This window comes from Moschus berezovskii, chromosome 16, assembly GCF_049115385.1.
Source record: "Moschus berezovskii isolate FMDL1 chromosome 16, NW_MosBer_1.0, whole genome shotgun sequence".
NCBI lineage: Eukaryota > Metazoa > Chordata > Mammalia > Artiodactyla > Moschidae > Moschus > Moschus berezovskii.
In genome coordinates, this window is record NC_142475.1 from 53,586,852 (window position 1) to 53,609,279 (window position 22,428).

At 43.7% G+C, this 22,428-nt stretch overlaps 1 protein-coding gene across 28 annotated transcripts in view; it reads left to right on the top strand.

The window, feature by feature from the left end:
- Nucleotides 1-22,428, top strand: part of PTK2 (protein tyrosine kinase 2) — a 198,530-nt gene that overhangs the window by 32,750 nt on the left and 143,352 nt on the right. For 5 of the 28 annotated variants that reach the window (XM_055431787.2, XM_055431793.2, XM_055431789.2 and 2 more), the window contains one exon: nucleotides 14,301-14,442. The exons of 17 other annotated variants lie outside the window; for them this stretch is intronic. Coding sequence is in view for 5 of the 11 variants with exons in the window: in XM_055431775.2 (XP_055287750.1) it covers nucleotides 20,151-20,250 (100 nt within the window). In the remaining 6 variants the exon portion in view is untranslated. Of the gene's footprint in view, nucleotides 1-14,300; nucleotides 14,443-14,530; nucleotides 14,550-19,297; nucleotides 20,251-22,428 lie in introns of those variants that run through there. 6 more of the 28 variants (XM_055431794.2, XM_055431775.2, XM_055431778.2 and 3 more) reach the window with 6 other exon arrangements.

Here is a 22,428-nt window from a genome sequence, read left to right on the forward strand (position 1 = left end):
TGGCTGGTGAGAGGTAACAGGTTGTATTCAAGGAGTCTCAATCGTCAGTCTTCTGCTTCTGTCCAGTTTGGATTCTGCTTAGCCTGAAGTTACGGTCCTCCACCTGGGTGGGGCCCTTAGTTGCTGTAGAAGACCTGTATCAGATGGTGACGCGTTATCTACCCTTGGAGGAGGAACCAGGACCCTGCTTTATTCAGGGGCTGTTGTTTCTACTGCTCCTCCTCTCTTTCTGCCTTCCCTTACCCCTCTGATTAGTAACTGTTTGAATCTGCCCTTTGCAACTCAGGGAAGGTCTTGGAGGCTGAAACAAGAAATGGAGGACACCGCAAGGCTTTAGTGCCTGGGAGGGCCCCAGGAAGTTCCTTCCAGCCCCTCCATGGTCACAGTCCCTGTCCCAACCACTTGCTGCTCCCCTCCCCCCATAACTACTGTGTTCCTTCTACTTCAGGTCATTTTTGCCTGTTCTAGGAGTTCATGTCAGCAGAATGGTACACTGCGTATGACTGTGAAAGGTGATTTTTAGCACGATGTAGTAGAGACTCATCTATATGGCTGTGTAGTTGATTCCTTTCTATTGCTGAGTAGTAGTGTTTCTTTCGGAGAAGGCAATGGCAAGCCACTCCAGTACTCTTGCCTAAAAAATCCCATGAATGGAGGAGCCTGGTAGGCTGCAGTCCGTGGGGTCGCTAAGAGTCAGACACAACTGAGCAACTTCACTTTCACTTTTCACTTTCACACATTGGAGAAGGAATCCCAGGGACAGGGGAGCCTGGTGGGCTTCCGTCTATGGGGTCACACAGAGTTGGACACGACTGAAGTGACTTAGCAGCAGCAGTAGCAGCAGTGTTAACTTGCAAGAATCTATCCTGTTTTGTCTGTCCATTCTTTCTCCATCGGTTCCGTTTAGTCACTCAGTTGTGTCTGACTCTTCGTGACCCCATGGACTGCAGCATGCCAGGCTTCCTTGTCCATCACCAACTCCTGGAGTTTACTCAAACTCATGTCCATTGAGTCGGTGATGTCATCCAACCATCTCATCCTCTGTCGTCCCCTTCTCCTCCTGCCTTCAGTCTTTCCCAGCATCAGGGTCTTTTTTTTTTTAATTTTTTTTTTTAGAGTCTTTTCAAATGAGTCAGTTCCTCGCATCAGGTTACCAAAGCATTGGAGTTTCAGCTTCAGCATCAGTCCTTCCAATGAATATTCAGGACTGATTTCCTTTAGGATGGACTGGTTGGATCTCCTTGCTGTTCAAGGGACTCTTAAGAGTCTTCTCCAACACCACAGTTCAAAAGCATCAGTTCTTCAGTGCTCAGCTTTCTTTATAGTCCAACTCTCACATCCATACATGACTACTGGAAAAACCATAGCTTTGACTAGATGGATCTTTGTTGGCAAAGTAATGTCTCTGCTTTTTAATGTGCTGTCTAGGTTGGTCATAACTTTTCTTCCAAGGAGCAAGAGTCTTTTAATTTCATGGCTGTAGTCACCATCTGCAGTGATTTTGGAGCCAAAAAAAAAAAAAGTCTGTCACTGTTTCCATTGTTTTCCCATCTATTTGCCATGAAGTGATGGGACCGGATGCCATGATCTTGGTTTTCTGAATGTTGAGTTTTAAGTCAACTTTTTCACTCTCCTCTTTCACTTTCATCAAGAGGCTCTTTAGTTCCTCTTCGCTTTCTGCCATAAGGGTGGTGTCATCTGCATATCTGAGGTTACTGATATTTCTCCCGGCAATCTTGATTCCAGCTTGAGCTTCATTCTGCCCAGCGTCTTGCATGATGTACTCTTTTCATATAAGTTAAATAAGCAGGGTGACAGTATACAGCATTGATGTGCTTCTAGCCACTGATTTTACTATCTACAGAATCTCAGGCAATTTCCATTTTGACAGGGGGAAGCCTGTTCTTTCTTTTGGTTTAATTTCCATTTTGTTTTGTTATTGTACTGATATGGGATATTTGGTGTATTCTGCATTGTGTTTCATGCAAAATAGCTTTTCTTGCCTGGCTTACCAAACACGCTGTGTTGTTTGTCCTGAACATAACTGTTAATCCCAGCTCCTTCAAGCAGAGGTCATTTTCTTCCAGCCACTTACCCACCTGTCAGCGATGTGTTAATGTAGTGAGCAGAGTGTAGCTGGGCCTGGTGAGGGAGCGTGAGAAGGGAGACGCCTGAGATCGTCATTGGTCAGCAGACTGCCCAGCACCTGTGTGACCCCAGCCCTGTGCTCTGCACTGCTGAAGGAGAGTTTTTCCCCCAATCTTGCAGATGATTGGTTGAAGATTTGGAATCATTTTTGGCTCTTCTTGTAGTTTTTGATGTACATTTTAGTAACAGTGTCTCCCTTAAAAAAAATCTTTGTTTATGAAATTGAGATTAGTACAGCTTAAGTACTAATTTCTCATTATGTGAGCCTTTATGAAGTGACGTGTCATAGAATGAAGTGTGTACCTGCTACGCAGTTTCTACCTACTGGTGACAGTGGTTTTGAAATAAAAAGCTTGGTGGAGTAGTGGTGGTTGGGTGTATGCATGACATTGTCTCGTAATCTTTCTATCACATTAGCCACACCCCAGAACAAGGGGTGAATGTTACTTTCAGGCACCAAGATCAGACTCATTCTTCAGATTTAAGTGGGAAAGATTTGGGTGTCCTCAAGTGTTAGTTTTCTTCTGGACCTGCAGCATTGATGCGGGCTGCCTGTTGTGTTTATGTGGAAACTCTTGATCCTAAATTGATCCTCTTTGGTAGCTGAGGACAAGTGAGATTTGGTCAGTCTTGGAGCTTTATTTTCACTGTTCAAAGCTGAACTTCACTGCCTTATATGTCAGTAACAGGGGTTTTTAACATATTTGAGAAAACGGATCACTTACATGCTTAATTTTGTCATAATTTATAAAAGATTTTAAAATTTTCTAAAAATGTACTTGTTCTATTGAGTGTGACTTTTAACCTTTAGAGTAAATCTTTAGTTTGGGCTTCCCTTGTGGCTCAGCTGGTAAAGAATCCTCCTGCAATATGGGAGACCTGGGTTCAATCCCTGGGTTGGGAAGATCCTCTGGAGAAGGGAATGGCTGCCCACTCTCGTATTCTGGCCTGGAGAATCCCATGGACTGTATAGTCCATGGATTGCAAAGAGTCAGGACACGACTGAGCGACTCTGACTTGACCTGACTTAGGTGGGAAGTTCGGAGAAGGCAATGGCAAGCCACTCCAGTACTCTTGCCTAGAAAATCCCATGGATGGAGGAGTCTGGTAGTCCATGGGGTCGCTAAGGGTCGGACACGACTGAGCGACTTCACTTTCACTTTTCACTTTCACACATTGGAGAAGGAAATGGCAACCCACTCCAGTGTTCTTGCCTGGAGAATCCCAGGGACGGGGGAGCCTGGTAGGCTTCCGTCTATGGGGTCACACAGAGTCGGACACGACTGAAGTGACTTAGCAGCAGCAGCAGCAGCAGCAGGTGGGAAGTTCAGCATAAACTTGCGCTCATTAGGCACTGTGGCGTTTTCTGTGTGACGCATACTTCTAGATAACTGAAGCAAATGTATCTGCCTTTCTGTTTGCTCCCAAACCCCCCGGGTTCCCCAGACCTTACTTTTATTCAGGTAAGAATGGGAAAGGGGGCAGGGTGTAGCTTTTCTTGCAGGATATTCTGATTGTGAAAGTGGATCAGTTCTTAAGTGGATTTTATCTGGAAGAGGGTAGAAAGCATGGTGTTTGCACGGCATTTGTGCAGTAATCATGATGGTGGTGTTACTCCAGGTCACGTTGTGGCTGCTGGCGGGAGCTTTCCCAGACGGCAGAGCAAAGTGGTTTCCTTAGCTATGCAGCAGACTCCAAGGGTGCCTTCTTTTTGCAGTGCCTGACTCTGTAAGGGAGACAAAAATGGGTTTACTGTGAATTGTGATAGATGTACAGAGAGGAGACTCTGTACAGAAGAAAGGAGACTGGGGTTTCTTAGACAACTGTGAGAATAAGGTGGAGATTGACTGTTTTGTGGATGTTGGAATGAGATTGTCCTGAGTATAGTTTTCAGCAGAAGAAAGAATTTCAGTCAGCAACTGTATGTAGAGATCATATTGTAGCAAGCATAGGTGGTAACTGAGGCTGCATGGAAAGAGCTGTAAATGCCCTGGAAATCTCGGGACTAGGAATGTGTAATTACATTTTACAGGAAACCCTGCAGGTGGTGATGCTATTATTTTTGTGTTCTCTTTTGTTCTTGTTAGATGAATTCATATTTCTATTTTTTACTTAAAGATAATATTTGATTTCCATTTAAGGCTTGGGAAATATACATTGGGAAATTCCTGTACTCTGAGTTCTTAGGTGATAATTCAAGGATCCCAGTGAGAGGACTGTGCTTTAAACCACCTGTAATCATATCCAGACTGTGTATGTAGAGCAAAAAATAAATGCATGTTCTCTCATAAATTCTTTAAGTGCATTTTATATAGACATATTTATTTCATAACTTTTTTTTTTTAAGCAAAATCAGATTTGGAGTTACGTAAAGGCACAACTGAAGTAATTAAAATTTCCCTAGGAAATAACTCAAAAAGTATGCAGTAACGATTATAAAAAGAAAATTTAAAGTATCTTTGCAGATTCTTGACCCTTCTTCTCCCAATCACATAATGGGAAGCAAAACAGATTTTTTTAAGATGTGTAATTTTGGCATATATATTTAAGTAACTCTTCTATTATAGGAGACCCTTGTTCCTGTGTTTTATAATTAGATCTTATTTTTTCCCCTACAGTCAAAATTCGAATGTTTTAAGTTCTTGTTAGATACCTTTTCATCTGTTTCTGATGTTTAGTTTTCTTCTTTTGAATGAACCACTTAATTATTAGTTAAAGATGCATGCACAGGGCATATCCCCAAAGAAGAATAAGCTGTATAATAGCTTTATTTAACTGAAGAAATTTCTTCTCTAAAAGATGATCTTTCTAGGAAGTTTTTTTTAAATGTTGTTCTCTAGAATATCTTATAATGTAGGTAAAGGTAAAATGTTTAAATCATTTTTTAGATTTAAAACTTGCGTGGGACTTACGTTGAAAATTTTATATAGTGTTTAATATGCACGTTAAACACTTTTATGTTGGGCTTCTTTCACTGAGCATAATGTTTTCTGATTTCGTCCACATTGTAGCCTGCGTCAGTACCCTTCCTTTCATTGCTGAGTAATGTGCTGCAGGAAAGACTCTACGTTTGCTTTTAGGTTGTTAGCTTGCCAAAGCCTCTCATGCTTCTCTGACCTCTGGCGGCAGTTTTCTGTGGATGCTGAGCCCGGGGTCTCAGCCTCCTTCTTGTTCACAGAATTGGCAAATAAACACCAAAGTTCAAAGTAGCTGCGGGAGACCCACTCGGCTTTGTGGTTCTTCGCCCTCTGAAGTCTTAGCCCCCCTTGTTCTCACTCCCCAGCATCTCTCTGATTATTGTACTCTATGCATTTTTCCTGTTTTTCTAGGGGACATGCTGTTGCTCCTCCCTTGGATTCAGACATCTCAAAAAAAGGGGGGAGGAGGAATCTTTGAATAAGTGAGCAGTTACAGACTCTCCTCTCCTGTGAAGCCACCATGCCCTGCCCATGTGGCTTGTGAATTTGAGCGGTTGCTCCTCTTATTCCAGCTCTTAGGACCTAAATAAGAAGGGTTTCTGCTGTTTCTTAGGAGATGCAAATAACCTTCAGCAAGCATGAATTTTGCTTATCCATTTTTAGGGCTTGCCTCCTCCTTTTAAGGTCAGACATTAATGAATTCAGGAGTTTGTTGGTTCAGTGTAAAAATGCACCGCAGCTGTTTCCAGTAAAATAGGTAAGCTTTTCTGTTTGGTTACTGTGATCCTAGTGTTTAAAACGAAGTACTGAATCCCTTCATTGTTCTCAGAGGGAACTCTTAAAGTGGAGTGACTGTACTTAACACGCCTTGGGCAGAAATGTTTCTAGTTTCACAAAGCTCTAGGTGATTGCCCTAGGTGTGGGGAGCCTTGGGGCTGTGGTGGGTGGGCCAGTGGGCGGAAGTGGAGTGTGGGAATGGGAAGGTGTGGTCAGGACTCCGGCAAGGCATTTCTCAGGGACCCCAAAACACTCAGCCATCAAGATAAGTGATGTTTCAGCAGTGTTTTTAGAAGTCAAGAATCAATGCAAAACGTCCATAATGGATAGAACCGAACTTTTAATGAAGACAGGGTCATTATTACTCATTTTTCCTTTTGCCCCATCGCTGGTCCTTGTTCTGTCTTAACTTATACTTACTTTGGGTTTAATTTGCTAATGCTTTTTCTCATTTAAGGTGAAAAAAACCAGACAACTCATGTTTTCGCCCTTTAAATATAAGTGCTTAAAGTTAAAAATTTCCTCTGTATACTCTTTCACCTCCATTCTAAAGATTTTGATCTTCTGTTTTTAATTGTCAATCCTGTGCTGAACATTTTTTCAGTTTCTTTTTTGATGTGTTGTTTGACTGTGTGTTACTTAGAAAAATAATGGGAACTTTACTAGATATCATTTCTTTAAAATAGTTATTTTTTTGTGTTCATTTATTATTTTTATTACTTAAAATATATGTCTTGAAAATCCTTGCAGTTTAGAACTGGGAGTTACCTTAATTCTCTAGAGAACATGTTCCTTTTTTTTTTAAATTAATGAGTATTTTCCAGTACCAATGAAAAATTTTCAGCAAACACCGTTTGTTCGTTTGTTTTTTTACACATATATGTAGTCACTCATCTTTATGTTCCAGGCTTTATTTGCTCACTCCCCTTCTTGAAATCATAAACACAGGAAACTAGTCGATCTGATCACATGGACCACAGCCGAATGTGGTCCACTGGAGAAGGGAATGGCAAACCACTTCAGTATACTTGCCTTGAGAACCCCATGAACAGTATCAAAGGGCAAAATGATACGATACTGAATAAGGAATTCTCCAGGTCGGTAGGTGCCCAGTATGCTACTGGAGATCAGTGGAGAAATAACTCTAGAAGGAATAAAGGGATGGAGCAAAAGCAAAACCAATACCCAGTTGTGGATGTGACCGGTGATAGAAGCAAGGTCCGGTGCTGTAAAGAGCAATATTGCATAGGAACCTGGAATGTTAGGTCCATGAATCAAGGCAAATTGGAAGTGGTCAAACAGGAGATGGCAAGAGTGAACGTAGACATTCTAGGAATCAGTGAATTAAAATGGACTGGAATGGGTGAATTTAACTCAGATGACCATTATATCTACTACTGTGGGCAGGAATCCCTTAGAAGAAATGGAGTAGCCATCATGGTCAACAAAAGAGTCCAAAATGCAGTACTTGGATGCAATCTTAAAAACGACAGAATGATTTCTGTTCGTTTCCAAGGCAAACCATTCAATATTACAGTAATCCAGGCCTATGCCCCAACCAGTAACGTTGAAGAAACCGAAGTTGAACGGTTCTATGAAGACCTACAAGACCTTTTAGAACTGACACCCCAAAAAGATGTCCTTTTCATTATAGGGGACTGGAATGCAAAAGTAGGAAGTCAAGAAACACCTGGAGTAACAGGCAAATTTGGCCTTGGAGCACGGAATGAAGCAGGGCAAAGGCTAATAGAGTTTTGCCAAGAGAACGCACTGGTCATAGCAAACACCCTCTTCCAACAGCACAAGAGAAGACTTTAAACATGGACATCACCAGATGGTCAACACCGAAATCAGATTGATTATATTCTTTGCAGCCAAAGATGGAGAAGCTGTATACAGTTAGCAAAAACAAGACCAGGAGCTGACTGTGGCTCAGATCATGAACTCCTTATTGCCATGCTGCTGCTGCTAAGTCACTTCAGTCGTGTCCGACTCTGTGTGACCCCATAGACAGAAGCCCATCAGGCTCCCCTGTCCCTGGGATTCTCCAGGCAAGAACACTGGAGTGGGTTGCCATTTCCTTCTCCAATGTATGAAAGTGAAAAGTGAAAGTGAAGTTGTTCAATCGTGTCTGGCCCTTAGCGACCCCACAGACTGCAGCCTACCAGGCTCCTCCATCCATGGGATTTTCCAGGCAAGAGTACTGGAGTGGTTTGCCATTTCCTTCTCCGCCTTATTGCCATATTCAGACTTAAATTGAAGAAAGTAGGGAAAACCACTAGACCATTCAGATATGACCTAAACCAAATCCCTTATGATTATACAGTGGAAGTGAGAAATAGATTTAAGGGACTAGATCTGATAGATTGCCTGATGAATTCTGGACGGAGGTTTGTGACATTGTACAGGAGACAGGGACTAAGACCATCCCCATGGAAAAGAAATGCAAAAAAGAAAAATGCCTGTCTGAGGAGGCCTTACAAATAGCTGTGAAAAGAAGAGAAGCGAAAAGCAAAGGAGAAAAGGAAAGATATAAGCATCTGAATGCAGAGTTCCAAAGAATAGCAAGGAGAGATAAGAAAGCCTTCCTCAGCGATCAATGCAAAGAAATAGAGGAAAACAACAGAATAGGAAAAACAAGAGATCTCTTCAAGAAAATTAGAGATTCCAAGGGAACATTTCATGCAAAGATGGGCTCGATAAAGGACAGAAATGGTATGGACCTAATAGAAGCAGAAGATATTAAGAAGAGGTGGCAAGAATACACAGAAGAACTGTACAAAAAAGATCTTCACGACCAAGATAGTCACGATAACGTGATCACTGACCTAGAGCCAGACATCTTGGAATGTGAAGTCAAGTGGGCCTTAGAGAGCATCACGACGAACAAAGCTAGTGGAGGTGATGGAATTCCAGTTGAGCTATTTCAAATCTTGAAAGATGATGCTGTGAAAGTGCTGCACTCAATATGCCAGCAAATTTGGAAAACTCAGCAATGGCCACAGGACTGGAAAAGGTCAGTCTTCATTCCAATCCCAAAGAAAGGGAATGCCAAAGAATGCTCAAACTACCGCACAATTGCACTCATCTCCCACGCTAGTAAAGTCATGCTCAAAATTCTCCAAGCCAGGCTTCAGCAATATGTGAACCGTGAACTCCCAGATGTTCAAGCAGGTTTTAGAAAAGGCAGAGGCACCAGAGATCAAATTGCCAACATCCGCTGGATCATGGAGAAAGCAAGAGAGTTTCAGAAAAACATCTATTTCTGCTTCATTGACTATGCCAAAGCCTTTGACTGTGTGGATCACAATCAACTGTGGAAAATTCTTAAAGAGATGGGAATACCAGACCACCTGACCTGCCTCTTGAGAAACCTGTATGCAGATCAGGAAGCAACAGTCAGAACTGTACATGGAACAACAGACTGGTTCCAAATAGGAAAAGGAGTACGTCAGGGCTGTATATTGTCACCTTGCTTATTTAACTTATATGCAGAGTACATCATGAGGAACACTGGGCTGGAAGAAGCACAAGCTGGAATCAGGATTACTGGGAGAAATATCAATAACCTCAGATATGCAGATGACACCACCCTTATGGCAGAAAGTGAAGAGGAACTCAAAAGCCTCTTGATGAAAGTGAAAGAGGAGAGTGAAAAGGTTGGCTTGAAGCTCAACATTCAGAAAACAAAGATCATGGCATCTGGTCCCATCACTTCATGGGAAATAGATGGAAAAACAGTGGAAACAGTGTCAGACTTTATTTTTTTGGGCTCCAAAATCACTGCAGATGCTGATTGCAGCCATGAAATTAAAAGACACTTACTCCTTGGAAGGAAAGTTATGACCAACCTTGATAGTATATTAAAAAGCAGAGACATTACTTTGCCAACCAAGGTCCGTCTGGTCAAGGCTGTGGTTTTTCCTGTGTCATGTATGGATGTGAGAGTTGGACTGTGAAGAAAGCTGATCGCCGAAGAATCGATGCTTTTGAACTGTGGTGCTGGAGAAGACTCTTGAGAGTCCCTTGTACTGCAAGGAGATCCAACCAGTCCATTCTAAAGGAGATCAATCCTGGGTGTTCATTGGAAGGACTGATGCTAAAGCTGAAACTGCAATACTTTGGCCACCTCATGCGACGAGTTGACTCACTGGAAAAGACTCTGATGCTGGGAAAGGTTGGGGGCGGGAGGAGAAGGGGACGACCGAGAATGGCTGGATGGCATCACTGACTCTGTGGACATGAGTTTGAGTGAACTCCGGGAGTTGGTGATGGACAGGGAGGCCTGGCGTGCTGTGATTCATGGGGTTGCGGAGAGTCGGACACGACTGAGCAACTGAACTGAACTGAACTGAACTTCTTGTCAGCATGGAGGCAGTTCCCAGTTTTTTCAGTGTTTCAGATAAACCTCTGAATCGTTTAAGCCTCAAACAGTACAGGAGGTTTACTGGGGATTTCCTCGACCAGTCTGCCGGGAGCGTGGTTATGGGGACTTGTGTGTTTGTCCTCTGTGAGCGCTCAGCTTTCTGGAGACCCAGGCTCTGTCCTAGGTATTCTTGGATTCCTGGTGCTTATTAAGTCACTGTGCCAGCCCAGAAGATGCAAAGTAATACCCTGAGGATGTCAAAGCCCTTTATGTTATGATATTTAATTTTCCTAACAGCTGTGAATGGTAGATGTCATTTTGAAGTTCATTTAACTGATGAAAAAAGCAAGTCAGAAGTTTAAAAAGATAAAAAGTGCCCCAGGTCACATATCTACTGTGTGACAAGGTCAGAATTCAAGGAGTATTTCAAACAAACTGAATGGACAGCTTGGGGCTTTCAGGCTTAAGGAGATGGAAAGGTGACTGTCTTGGCTTTGGAGTCATATGTGGCCTTGACTTTTACAAAGTCTCATCGGATCCTATGTCCTGTACTAAGCCTGTTTCCTTTTTCTTGAAAATGGTGATACTAGTAATGATCTCAGATTTTATTCAGGGGTTAATTTTTGTAAGCCACATAAAGCCATTTGTTCAGTGCCGGACCAGTGTCAGCAGTGCTGGGCCAGTATCTCGCCTAGTCCAGGATAGGTTGTTGTGTTTTTCCTTCCTCTTGCACTTCAGGCTCGTTCTGATGTCTCCAGGCTTTCCCCCTTGTCCATACAGATAGACATAATTGTGTCATATTTGCATATTCGTTGTAAAATGTGAGATGCGTTCTTTTAAAGTGGTTTTAACATTTTAAGTTTTTATTGGGATAGGCAAAAAACACTGAACATAAAATTTGCCATCTTAGCTGTTTCTCAGTGTGTGGGTCAGTGGTGTTAGTGTGAACACCGTTGTGAAACGGTCTCTAGGCTTCCCTTGCACATCTGAAGCTCTGCACCCCCACCCCTTGCCTCCTGGTAGTCCCTGCTCTCCTTTCTGTCCTGTGAGTGTGACCACTGTAGATGCCTCGAATGAGTGGGGTCACATAGTGCACGCACAGTGCCTGTGCTTATGTCCCAGGCCACAGGGTTCCCTTCCCCTCAAAGGCTGAGTAGTGCTCCACTGTAATGCGCACTGCATGCCTGCATTCAGCCATCGATGGACACTTGGGCTGCTTCCTGCTTCTTGACTATTGTGGATACTTGCTGTGAACAGAGGTGTGCGGATCTCTTCAAGACCGTGCCTTCAGTTCTTTTGGATGTAGGATTCCCCAAACGGAACTGCTCGATTCTGTGGTGGTTCTAGTTTTGACTCCTTTGAAGAACGTCTTCTCTTTTCTGTAGCAGTTTTAGCATTTACGTTCCCACCAATGGTATGCAAGAGTTTCTGTCCCCATCTCTGCCAACTCTTGTTATTTTCAGATTTTTTTAAAAAACAGTAATAATCATCCTGATAAGGGTGGTGTTGGTTTTAGTAACTTTAAAAAAAATTGAAGTATGGTTGATTGATAATGTGCCAATCTCTGCTGTATGGGGAAGTGACTCAGTTATACACATAGGTACATTCTGTTTTTAGCATTCTCTTCCATTACGGTTTACAGAGGATATTGAAGATAGTTCTGTGTGCTGTACAGTAGGACCTTGTTTATCCATTCTAAATGTAGCAGTTTGCATGTACCAACCCCAGACTCCCAGCAGTTCCTCCCCTTCTCCCGTTCCTCCCTGGAAACCACAAGTCTGTTCTCTGTGAGTCTTTTCTTTATGATCATTTGTGCCATATGTTAGATTCCACATATAAGTGATATCATATGGTATTTGTCTTTCTCTTTCTGACTTCACTTAGTACGGTAATCTCTAGTTTCATCCATGTTGCTGCAAACGGCTTTGTTTCTTTCTTTTTTTATGGCTGAGTTTAATAACTTTTTAATGATAAAACTTTTAGGTAGAATTGAAAAAGTGACTCTCTATGCTTCTGGCTGAGTTGGAATAGCATCTACTGACCCAGTGTGACAAGGCCAGAGGCATGGAGGAGGGAGATGGACGAAGGAAGCCAGCCACTGTGCAGCTGTGTTTGGACAGAGAGAAGCCTCATTGGTGCCTCTTACTCGGAGTATGACTGGAGGAAGGACTGGATCCTTCCTCCAGTGCTGGGTGCCTCCGTTGGGTTACACTAGAAACGCCTTCTTTTTCCAGGCCACTGTGAGGGATAATTTAAAATGTAGGTGGTTGATGTGTCCCTCTTTATAGCTGAGGAATGTAGGTTGTAGAAGAGGCTCATTTATCACCAGGGGTCCCCCTGGCCCTAGTGCCCCTTTTAGCTATAGCCGTCTGCTCTCAACCTGCAGCTGCACGGCCTGGTTTTTAACCAGACACCGGAGATTCTCTTGGGCTCTCTCCGCTTCAGTTACCTAATTCGGGGAGCTAGTGCTTTGCTGTTTGCTAAATAAGGTGCATGGTCAAACTGTGGATAAATTGGATTTATAGGGTAAAAAATATATGGTGATGAAATGATGAGGTAAGTTGGATATGTTTATGCCTGTTCAGTAAAAGTTTCAAAGTTGAACAGTTTCAACATATTAATTAACTACTTGATTGCCTTTGAGTATTTGTGTCTTTTTGGTCAATATACACAAAAACCGCCCTCTACTTCATAACATGTTAAATATATTTAGGTTGAAAATTTTGGTTCGGTGAATGTCTTCTCTCACCCTGTGTTACTGTACCTCTGCTGCCCGTTGTATTTTGAAAAACTATAGCAGCATCTTCTCACACATTTCAGGGTCCTTTTTTTCCCTCATAAACTCTCAACTGATTCTTAACCTGGAATTTAGTGCTGATCTTTTATGTGGCAAAATAAATAAGAAATGGCTATGAACTAGTGTCTCTGGGAACCCTCTAGTTCAGAATTATATAGATTAATAATAGGTTCAGGGCTTTCTGCCTTTTTGGAAGACATTTTCCCTCTGTCTCATCTCTTGAGTGTGGCTTCATCTGTTAGGGTGGATGCGTGTCTCCTTGTGGTTTGGTGCATCTCTCAGGTGCCAGCTGCAGGCTCAGCATCTTGTCTGCGTGTGTTCGGGGCAGGACTGCTGGCGGCAGGGACTGCCGTGGGGTGCTGTGTCGGGAGAGAGTGGCCTGTCCGTCCTGTGCTCTGCCCTCAGGCACGTTTCTTCTCTTCCTCTGTGTCCCTTTGGTCTTCACCTTGACCCAGTAGTCTTCCCCTGGAGGCCAGCTGGGGCCTGCCTCCTGCCCCTCTGGAAAGCTTGCAGCCTCTGCAGGCAACATCACTGGGGTGGTGGTGGAAGGGTGTGGTCTGACTGGTATCCGAGTACTGGTGCTATGCCAGCTCCACCCAGCTGGCTTGATGTTAGGTATGCTGCTGCATTTCTCTGCTTCTCAGTGTGTTCACGTGTCACTTGTGGATTTTAACATCATCTACATCATTGGTTGTGTTAATTGAGAAAATAGGTGTAAGGCACTTAGCCAGTTGTGCTTCCTAGACAGCACAGTGGTCATGAATCCACCTGCCAGTATAGGAGACGCCAGAGAAGCGGGTTCAATCCCTGGGTCAGGAAGGTCCCCTGGAGAAGGAAATGACAACCCATTCCAGTATTCTTGCCTGGAAAATTCCATGGACAGAGGAGCCTGGTGGACTACAGTCCACGAGATCACAAAGAGTTGGACATGACTGAGCAGCTGAGCATGCATGCACACTGAGCAGGTTGGTAAGGAGCACAGACTGTGGGCCTCGCTGGCCGAGTTTGAGTTCCAGCTCTGCTCCTAGAAGCTCTGTGACCTGGAACAAGTTGTCTCTCTGTGCTCCAGTTCTTCATCTGTGCAGTGGAGGCGATAGAGTCTGCCTCATGGGAGTGCTTTTTAATAACTAAGTCAGCATTTTAAAAGTACTTGGAACTGGGCTTGGTGCATAGTAGGCATTAACTTGGCATCATTATTATCATATTTTCATTGCTATTAATGTGACTGTTCTGCTGTTTTGTGATTGACATTTTCATGGTTCAATAAGTGATAGTGGTTGTCCTTGTTTTTCAGGTGAACAGACTGAGGTTCAGGATGGTGAAATGACTCTTTCTTTGTCCCATGGGTAGAACTGGGGCTCCTTTGCATCTTCCAGTTGCAAAATTCAGTGCCTTCCTCAACTTCCCCAGAGCTCCTCCAGAGTAACGGAAGGGAGGTATGGTAATTGTCATGAAACTTGGCTGGGAAAACAAGTAACACCAGTACCATCACCTTTTGGAGTATGTTGTGTTTTGAGACCTATTGTCTGTTTGTCTTCAGAAGGTAATTATGTTCATTGTTAAGACGAAGTTTCTTTAGTTCTTACCAAGTCATAATTTTTATTGATATTAAAACTTTCCGAAAATTTTTTTCTGTGTTTATGATGGAGACAGTGAGTCACAGTGACATTGAACAGATAATTCTCTGAGTCTGAGTGGAAGTAAGCTTGAAACAGGCACCCAACTGACAGAAGTTGGGTATATTGTACCTATCAGTTGCTGTTGCAGGTACCATGTTGTAAAAGTGTTGATTTTATTTAATTCTGTAACTTTTGATTAATGAGGCATAAAGAAAGGCAAGAGAAGACAAATTTTGAATTGTGTATGATGTGAATTACATTATATGTTTTCACAAATTCTTCTTGTTGGTTGACTTAAAACCATTTACCAGTGCTTTACTCTTCTAAGAAGTACTGCCGAGGAGTTTTGGTCTAACTTAAGGCAAACTATGGAAACTGAGAAATATATGAGAACTTGAACGTCAGGGTTGCACCTTTGTGAGCTGCTGTTGTGACGTTTGTAAGCAGTTTGTTTCTTAATAGTTCTTTCCTAGTGACTTTCTTTTCTTTGTTATTTTGAAGATTGTTTATTTCTTAAAATTAAAATAAAAAAAAAAAGGTCTTTTTGGCTGCACCATGGGACATGTGGAATATTGGTTCCCTGACCAGGATCGGACAACAACACCCCCCCACCGCACCCCAACTCGCCCCGCTTTGAAAGAGTGGAGTCTTAACCACTGGGCCATCAGGGAAGTCCCCCCTGGTGACTTTCTTATTTCAGGCCAGGTTCTGTAGGGAAGCTAGAGTGGGCAGACCTACACAGTATGTGAAGGGTTCTTCTGCTCACTAACTTTGTTCATAGCGTTCTTTGCTAGCCCTCCAGTAGTTTTATCTAATCTTACACACTAGTATCATTTGGTTCTGTTAACATCTGCAGTGGAATTTCTGTTCGGAGTATCAGAATACTTCAGTTGTGTGGTTTATTTTTTATGTCAGATGGGGAAGGGCATTTCCGTATGATTTTCCTAGAATTCATATCAGTTTTTCTTTTTCCATTCTTATTGGGAGGAAAAGCAAGGTTTTCAACAAGTATGATGCACGTATGAATTCTGTGGATGTTTTTCAAACCCCTTTGCTGGATCTTGGAGGAGAAGCAGTGCCCAGGACCAAGGCTGGCCATCCTGTCACGGAACTTAGTGTCGGACTCTGCCACCTCGAACCTAGACTGCTCCTCTGCCATCTCCTCCTTACCTACGGGGCGAGAAGGAGGTGTGGAGTGTGGCCTATACATTGTACTGACCGTATTGGCAGTGAGGCCCTGGGGACAGTGTACAGACTCAGTGGTGTCCTTCCTGCTCTGGAGAGCGCGTTGTGGTGGGGCAGCTGGGCAGGGGACGAAGGGCAGGAATAAGTCACGGGGGGTTGTAGGAGGTGCGTGTGCTTTGGGGCAGATGGAACTGGGATTAGGGTATGGCTGTGGACTTCTACTCGAGGTGAGTGGAATGAGTAACATTTGAGCCTTGGGGTTATCTGAGACAGGAGTGTCCCACCTAGAGGGACAGGCTGTGTAAAGGCCCTGAGGTTGTGCATGCCTGGTGTGGCGCAAGGCAGAGGAGGTCAGTGTGGTTGGAGCTGAGAAGACCCCGGGGGTGGGCTTGGTGAGGACCCTAGGTGTGGATGGGAGGGGAGCCTTGAGGGCCTTGCAGACCATGCTCAGTGTGTAGGTCACCTGCTTGGGGAGCTGGAGAACTTTTGCTGAGTTTTAGCAAACCAGTACTCTTGCCTAGAAAATCCCATGGATGGAGGAGCCTGGTAGGCTGCAGTCCATGGGATCACTATGAGTCGGACGTGACTGAGCGACTTCACTTTCACTTTTCACTTTCACACATTGGAGAAGGAAATGGCAACCCACTCTAGTCTTCTTGCCTGGAGAATCCCAGGGACGGGGGAGCCTGGTGGGTTGCCATCTGTGGGGTCGCACAGAGTCGGACACGACTGAAGTGACTTAGCAGCAGCAGCAGCAGCAGCAGCAAAGTAGTGAAATGGTGTGCTTGATTGTTTTCAAAGGAAGGGTCAGTTGCAGCTGCTGGGTTGAGAGTGGAGTATGGGGCAGCCGGATTGGAGATGGGGGAGTGGGGTTGGCCTGTGGCTTTGACCCGTGTACAGGACGGCAGCAGACATAGGGCAGTGGTCAGGGAGAGGTCCTGGCCCCGGTATAGTTTCAAGGCAAGGATAATGGGTTTTGCTGATGGATTGCTTTGATCCTCAGAGACAGAGACAGGAGTCAGGGTGACTAAGGCTTGGGGCCTGAGCAAATAGTAATCTTTCTTGTAAATTTTAATTAAGAGTTTACTTGTTAAGTGGTCTTACACCTTAATTAGTTGTTCTTAGCTAGACAGATACTACGAAGAAGTTGTTTTAAATATCAAAGAACTTTCTGTATTAACATGTAGAATTTCATAAGTCAGAGCTTAAAGGAATTGCTTACTTTTTTCACTTCTGTTGCCGTGAACTGTAGGCCTTTCCTGACCTTTTTAAGATGTCACTGGATTGGGAGTTTAAAAGCAGGAGTTGTTTTAATGTTTAGCAAAAAGAAAACAGGAGTAGAGATATCACTAACGTGGCTAGGACTCGTCCTTTTTCAGCTCTTTGGCCTGAGTCAGGTCCACCTGGAACCTCAGAATCCTCTTCTGTAGACATGGGGGAGGAAGTGCTTTGTTGGGTTTGTGTTCAGGATTGAAGTCAGTCGTTTCCTGTGAGAGCAGCTGGCACAGGGCTGACTCGCAGGTGCTGCCCTGCTGTTCCCAGAGCACCTGCATCCTTCTCTGCTCTCACACCCGTGGCTTTTTCTTTTCAGCAGCCTCAGTGGTGCTGAGCGCTTCCCTTGTAGCTCAGTTGGTAAAGAATCTGCCTGCAAGACAGGAGACCCTGGTTCAATTCCTGGCTTTGGAACATCCCCTGGGGGAAGAAATGGCAACCCACTCCAGTATTCTTGCCTGGAGAATCCCATGGAGAGAGGAGCCTGGCAGGCTACAAGTCCATGGGGTTGCAGAGTTGGACACGACTTAGCAACTGACCCACCACCACCAGAGGTGCTGAACTTTCTTGTAGCTGCCGCTTAGGCCACCTCTGGTCCTCCTGTCCTGGAAAAGTTCTGCTTCTCTGTATCTTTCCAGCTTTTCGACCTTGCACATCAGAAGGTGACATTCGGATACTGAAATAAAGTATCCGTTAGCTTGGTTGGAGGGAAGGAAAGCTGCCGCCCGCTGGTTACCTCATCTGGACTCTAGGCTCCTCCCTCACGCCCGCTCTCCCTGGGCACTGTGTCCGCCTGCACTGCCCTGCATGCGCTCTGGCCCACCCACTGCTCTGGACAGCTGCCGCCACGCCTTCTGGGCTGTGGGTGGAGACCCTGTTCCCGGACAGCGGGTGGGTTTAGTGACTGTGCCTCTGCCTGGTTGAAAGGCCCTGTTTTTACTCATCTTTTGAAGCGGTGGTGGCACTGTTTTTGCTTTGATGTGAAAATTAGATGTAATCAGTATCTGCTGTGTGGAATACAGTTGGTGACAAGGAAAGGTAGCTTTGAGTTGTTTTTTATATTTTTGAGAATCTTAGGTTCCAAGAGAGAGTCCCAGTTTGCTTGGGTCATTTGTAGTCTGTTGGTTGATGGTTCAGATTAAGCCCTGAGCCCTGCTTGTGGGGCTGAACCGGACGCCCAGATACCTGGGATGTGCCTCGATGCACTCGTGAAGGCAGTGGGCCTTTCTGTCCTCGGCTCACCTCAGTAGCGGGGCAGGCTGGGCTGGTTTTCAGGACAAACACCAGGTCTGTCCGCCTCTTTCTTCTGCCCTCTTTCTGGCTAGCTTGCCTGTGTTTTCTGGAGCCCCCTTTCTTCTCACTGTTGCCTGAGTGCAGAGTTTTCTGTGGTAAATGATAGTTTTCACTGTGGCGTAGGGGCAGTCACTTGAGTTAGGCCTGCAGTTAGGAGCCCAAAGGTAAAGCCTGCAGACAGAGCAGCATCTCGATCTGTTGAAGCAGAACACCGGGCCCTGAGGCATCTCTGGACACAGCCTTTGTTCAGTCCCCACCCCCCACCCCCCAGAAATTAATGAAGTCTTAAGATCCTGTTCACAGTTAAGTAGAGTACTTGTCTTTTTATTAGCATGTTTGATTTTCTACTAACAAAATTACCCATGTATTAGGAGGGCTAAACTGTGCTCAGGCAAGGCTCTAGGAGCCTAGTTACTTATTATCTTCCTGCTAAGATAATATTATCTCACTGCGCAGATACTAAGTGTGGAATGTGTTCAAATAGCTGAATTTTTTAGATGACCTTGATTATCTCTCAGTTTGAATGAAGAAAGTAAGTAGCTTTACATTTTTAAAGGAAGTTGCTCTTACAGAGGAGAAGGCAATGGCAAGCCACTCCAATACTCTTGCCTAGAAAATCCCATGGATGGAGGAGCCTGGTAGGCTGCAGTCCGTGGGGTCGCTAAGGGTCGGACTCGACTGAGCGACTTCACTTTCACTTTTCACACATTGGAGAAAGAAATGGCAACCCACTCCAGTGTTCTTGCCTGGAGAATCCCAGGGACGGGGGAGCCTGGTGGGCTTCCGTCTGTGGGGTCACACAGAGTCGGACACGACTGAAGTGACTTAGCAGCAGCAGCAGCTCTTACAGAATATTAGTGTTTTTCTCTCCTAACTTGTTCAGTATGAGTTTATTATTATATTTTAAAGCTAAAAAAAGAAATGCATCTGGGATCCCTCAATATTCCATTAAACTAATTTTGAAAGTATCTGGCAACCTCACATTCCTGTTTTTATGTGTTTTCTAGATAGTTTTTATAAATTTACAAACTTGCTTTTCAAGTATCAATCTGAAGAAATACCTTAACCTCAGATATATTTGGGTTCATGTGGACATCGTTTTTACAGACTTGTTTTTAGTGTTGATCAGGATTTTATTTTCAAAATTATTCTTATTTCATTAAAGTAATTATTTTTAACTGTAAGATGAGAATTAGGCTGGTAAAATGCCAGAAGCACGACTTTGAAAACAAAAATGGTTTGCACGGGCACCTACAGACCTGATCTGGGTCAGACTTGATTTGCAGCTTACCCAGTTTTAGAATCGCCTGTCAGTTCTGTAAACAGAAGTCAGCCAGATGAATTGAACAGAAGGGTGAGATTAGCATATTAATAAGGCGCTGGCTCCCGGCTGCCCGGGGCTCCTCCCTCTGTCCCTCCTCCCTCTGTCCCCTCCTCCCCGCCCTCTCGCCCTCCTTCCCTGAATGAATCTAGGAACAGAGATCCTTGGGGTTACGTTACTTGCTGGTTTCTTTCTGTTCAGGAGCTTAATCCGGCCAGGATGGTCTGTGTTTCAGATTGCGGAAGCTTGAGAAGATTCTGTAACTGAGAGGCATTCTTCAAGCTGCTGGAAAATATTACAGAAGGAACACCTCCCAAATTTTGCTTCAAGCTCTGAAAAAAGGAGCGCAGAGGGGAAACTTAGTCTTAAATGTGGATCGAAGCAAGTCCAGTGGGAGTGATGACCGGGGACTTGGTGCGCGGATTCCTGGCGTGGTCTTTCTAGGACTGAGTTTATGTTGTTGGAAGTGGCGGGCCAAGGGGCCCTGGAACCCGCAGGTGCTGTCTGTATGGAGAAGAGCGGCTGTAGTCCCTTTCCAGTGTGTTGGGCTAAAGGTATAAATAACTTAAAAATCTGTTCAGTTTAAGTGTTATTTAGATTCATGCTTTTGCACTAAAAAGGTGGGTAAGAGTTTGTCTGGACTTATTTCAAATAGATTTACAGTTAAATTTAAGGAAAGATGGAAATTATTTGGTGTGGGTGTGCAACTATTGCATAAAACCATTTAGAGAGCATTTCAAATAGTAAATAAAGTTGTTTTTATGAAAATGCATTTAAGTGAGTATAATATTTTTTTTCTGTAGTCTGTCCTATGTCTCTTAAAGTTTCATGTTTTATTTTGAGTTTTAATCAAGATGTCATTATTCATTCTGCCATGTGGGAGTTTTTAAAGGATAAAGAGACTAATTTTGAGTTTAAACAGGACTATAGGAAAAGGAATAACAGATTTTCCTATTTCAAAAATTGGTTTCCTTTACTCACTGTAAAGATTGTATATTTATTTGGAAACTCCTTGTTATTGCAAGGTGGGCTTGTCTAAGGATTGGCAGGGCTGTGAATAAATAGCTTTCCCCTGTAATGTGGTTAGAGGCTTCAGTTATATAAAAATAAAAACACAAAATGTAGCATTTCATTGTAACACGTGTTTGAGGAACACATTTAGAAGTCAAGAATGCATATAATTCACATATGAATAAGACCAAAATGGGTAGGCTGATTTACTTTAGTAGTGAATATTTTATTATTGAAACAAAAATCTAAATATCTAACTAGAAGTATGAACTTTGGAAGAGATTGTAGTATTTTTGCTTGTCCCAAAGCAATCAGTTGCAGCCAGTTGTTTCTCCATTATGTTTGCTGACTGCAGAGTAAGTAAATAGAGGCGTTTTTATTGGTATATCATTCTGATAGAGGTGGGCTGTGGGTGGGAGAAAAGAGCTCACCTATATACAGAAGGAAAAGGTAGAGAGGGTGTTGAGGTCAGGTCCGCTGCCTGTATGGCTGGATCAGGTGTCTTCTCAGGTAGATCCTTGCAGAGCAGGTTCTAACAGCGCCAGGGGGTGGGGGGTGGGGTTGGGGCTTTTGCCCTGTCCACTCCTGGGACCGAGTCCAGGGCCCCATGGGTGTCAGTGCAAAGGCACGGTCTCAGGACAGGCCCCTCTGCCTTCTCTGCTTACTCTCTCACCCTTAGGTGTTCATCCCGATTACTTCTTGCTGTGTGATACAGACAGCAGTGTTCCTATCCAGGAATTGGCTGAATTGGTTATTTCAAGTGTAAAATCACTACTTTTAGATAGAGACAGACCTCAAACCCAGAGACTGTGTATCCAAAGCTTGGTCTGTAGTTGGATGTCCTGAAGCTCACACTGGCTCTAATCGGTCACATTAACTTCATAGAACAGCCATGGCCCGATGTAAGATGTGTAAAATCCTTACTAGAACAGGCCGAAAGTAATAGGACCTGTGTTTGTGTACTTTGAACTGAAACCTTTATCCTTAAAACAGTCTGGAGTCTTTTCTATAATAACATTATTGTATTGATGAATTTAATGTTCCCCGCCTTAGATTGCACCCAAGGAAGAGTGTATTTTAACATGTTTTAACATATTTAAGAAGACGTTGTTATAAATTGTGTTCAACTATGTCATAATTTCCTAGGCTTGAAGACAGTTTAAATTCAGACTGTTGAAGTAAGTGTAAATGTTTACAGTGCTGTGTAATTGGCTGCAAGGCTACTAAGTGCAGAAAGTCCTCCTTGGAAAGTTCTTTGATTATGTCAATGTGTGCATTGTTTGTTTTGTCCTTTTGAAAGACTGGGAAGTATTGAGAGGTGTCAGATTTGGTAGTCAGGAACAAATGTGATGTTGATCCCCCACACCCCCACCCCCGGTCTTTCAGTGATAGATTGAAATTGAATATACTATTAATAGTTCCTTTGTGTGATTCTGGATCCTTTGGTTAAAATCATGTTTTTTTCTGTATCAGTATTTTAAACATCCATCCGTCCATCTGTCCATCTCTGGGTATAGCCCGTCTTCTCTTCTATGTCTCAGAGTCCAGGAGTCAGCTGTCTCTTGATATCTACATGTTTTTCATAAGCATCTGATACCAGCTAGAGAGGAACTTATTTGTTGCCGCTGAAATCAGTTCCTCCCCAAATGCTCTGTCTGATAAACATGTCAAAGCTCCGTCCACTCAGTTGATCATGCCACAGACCCAGGGTGCCTCTCTGC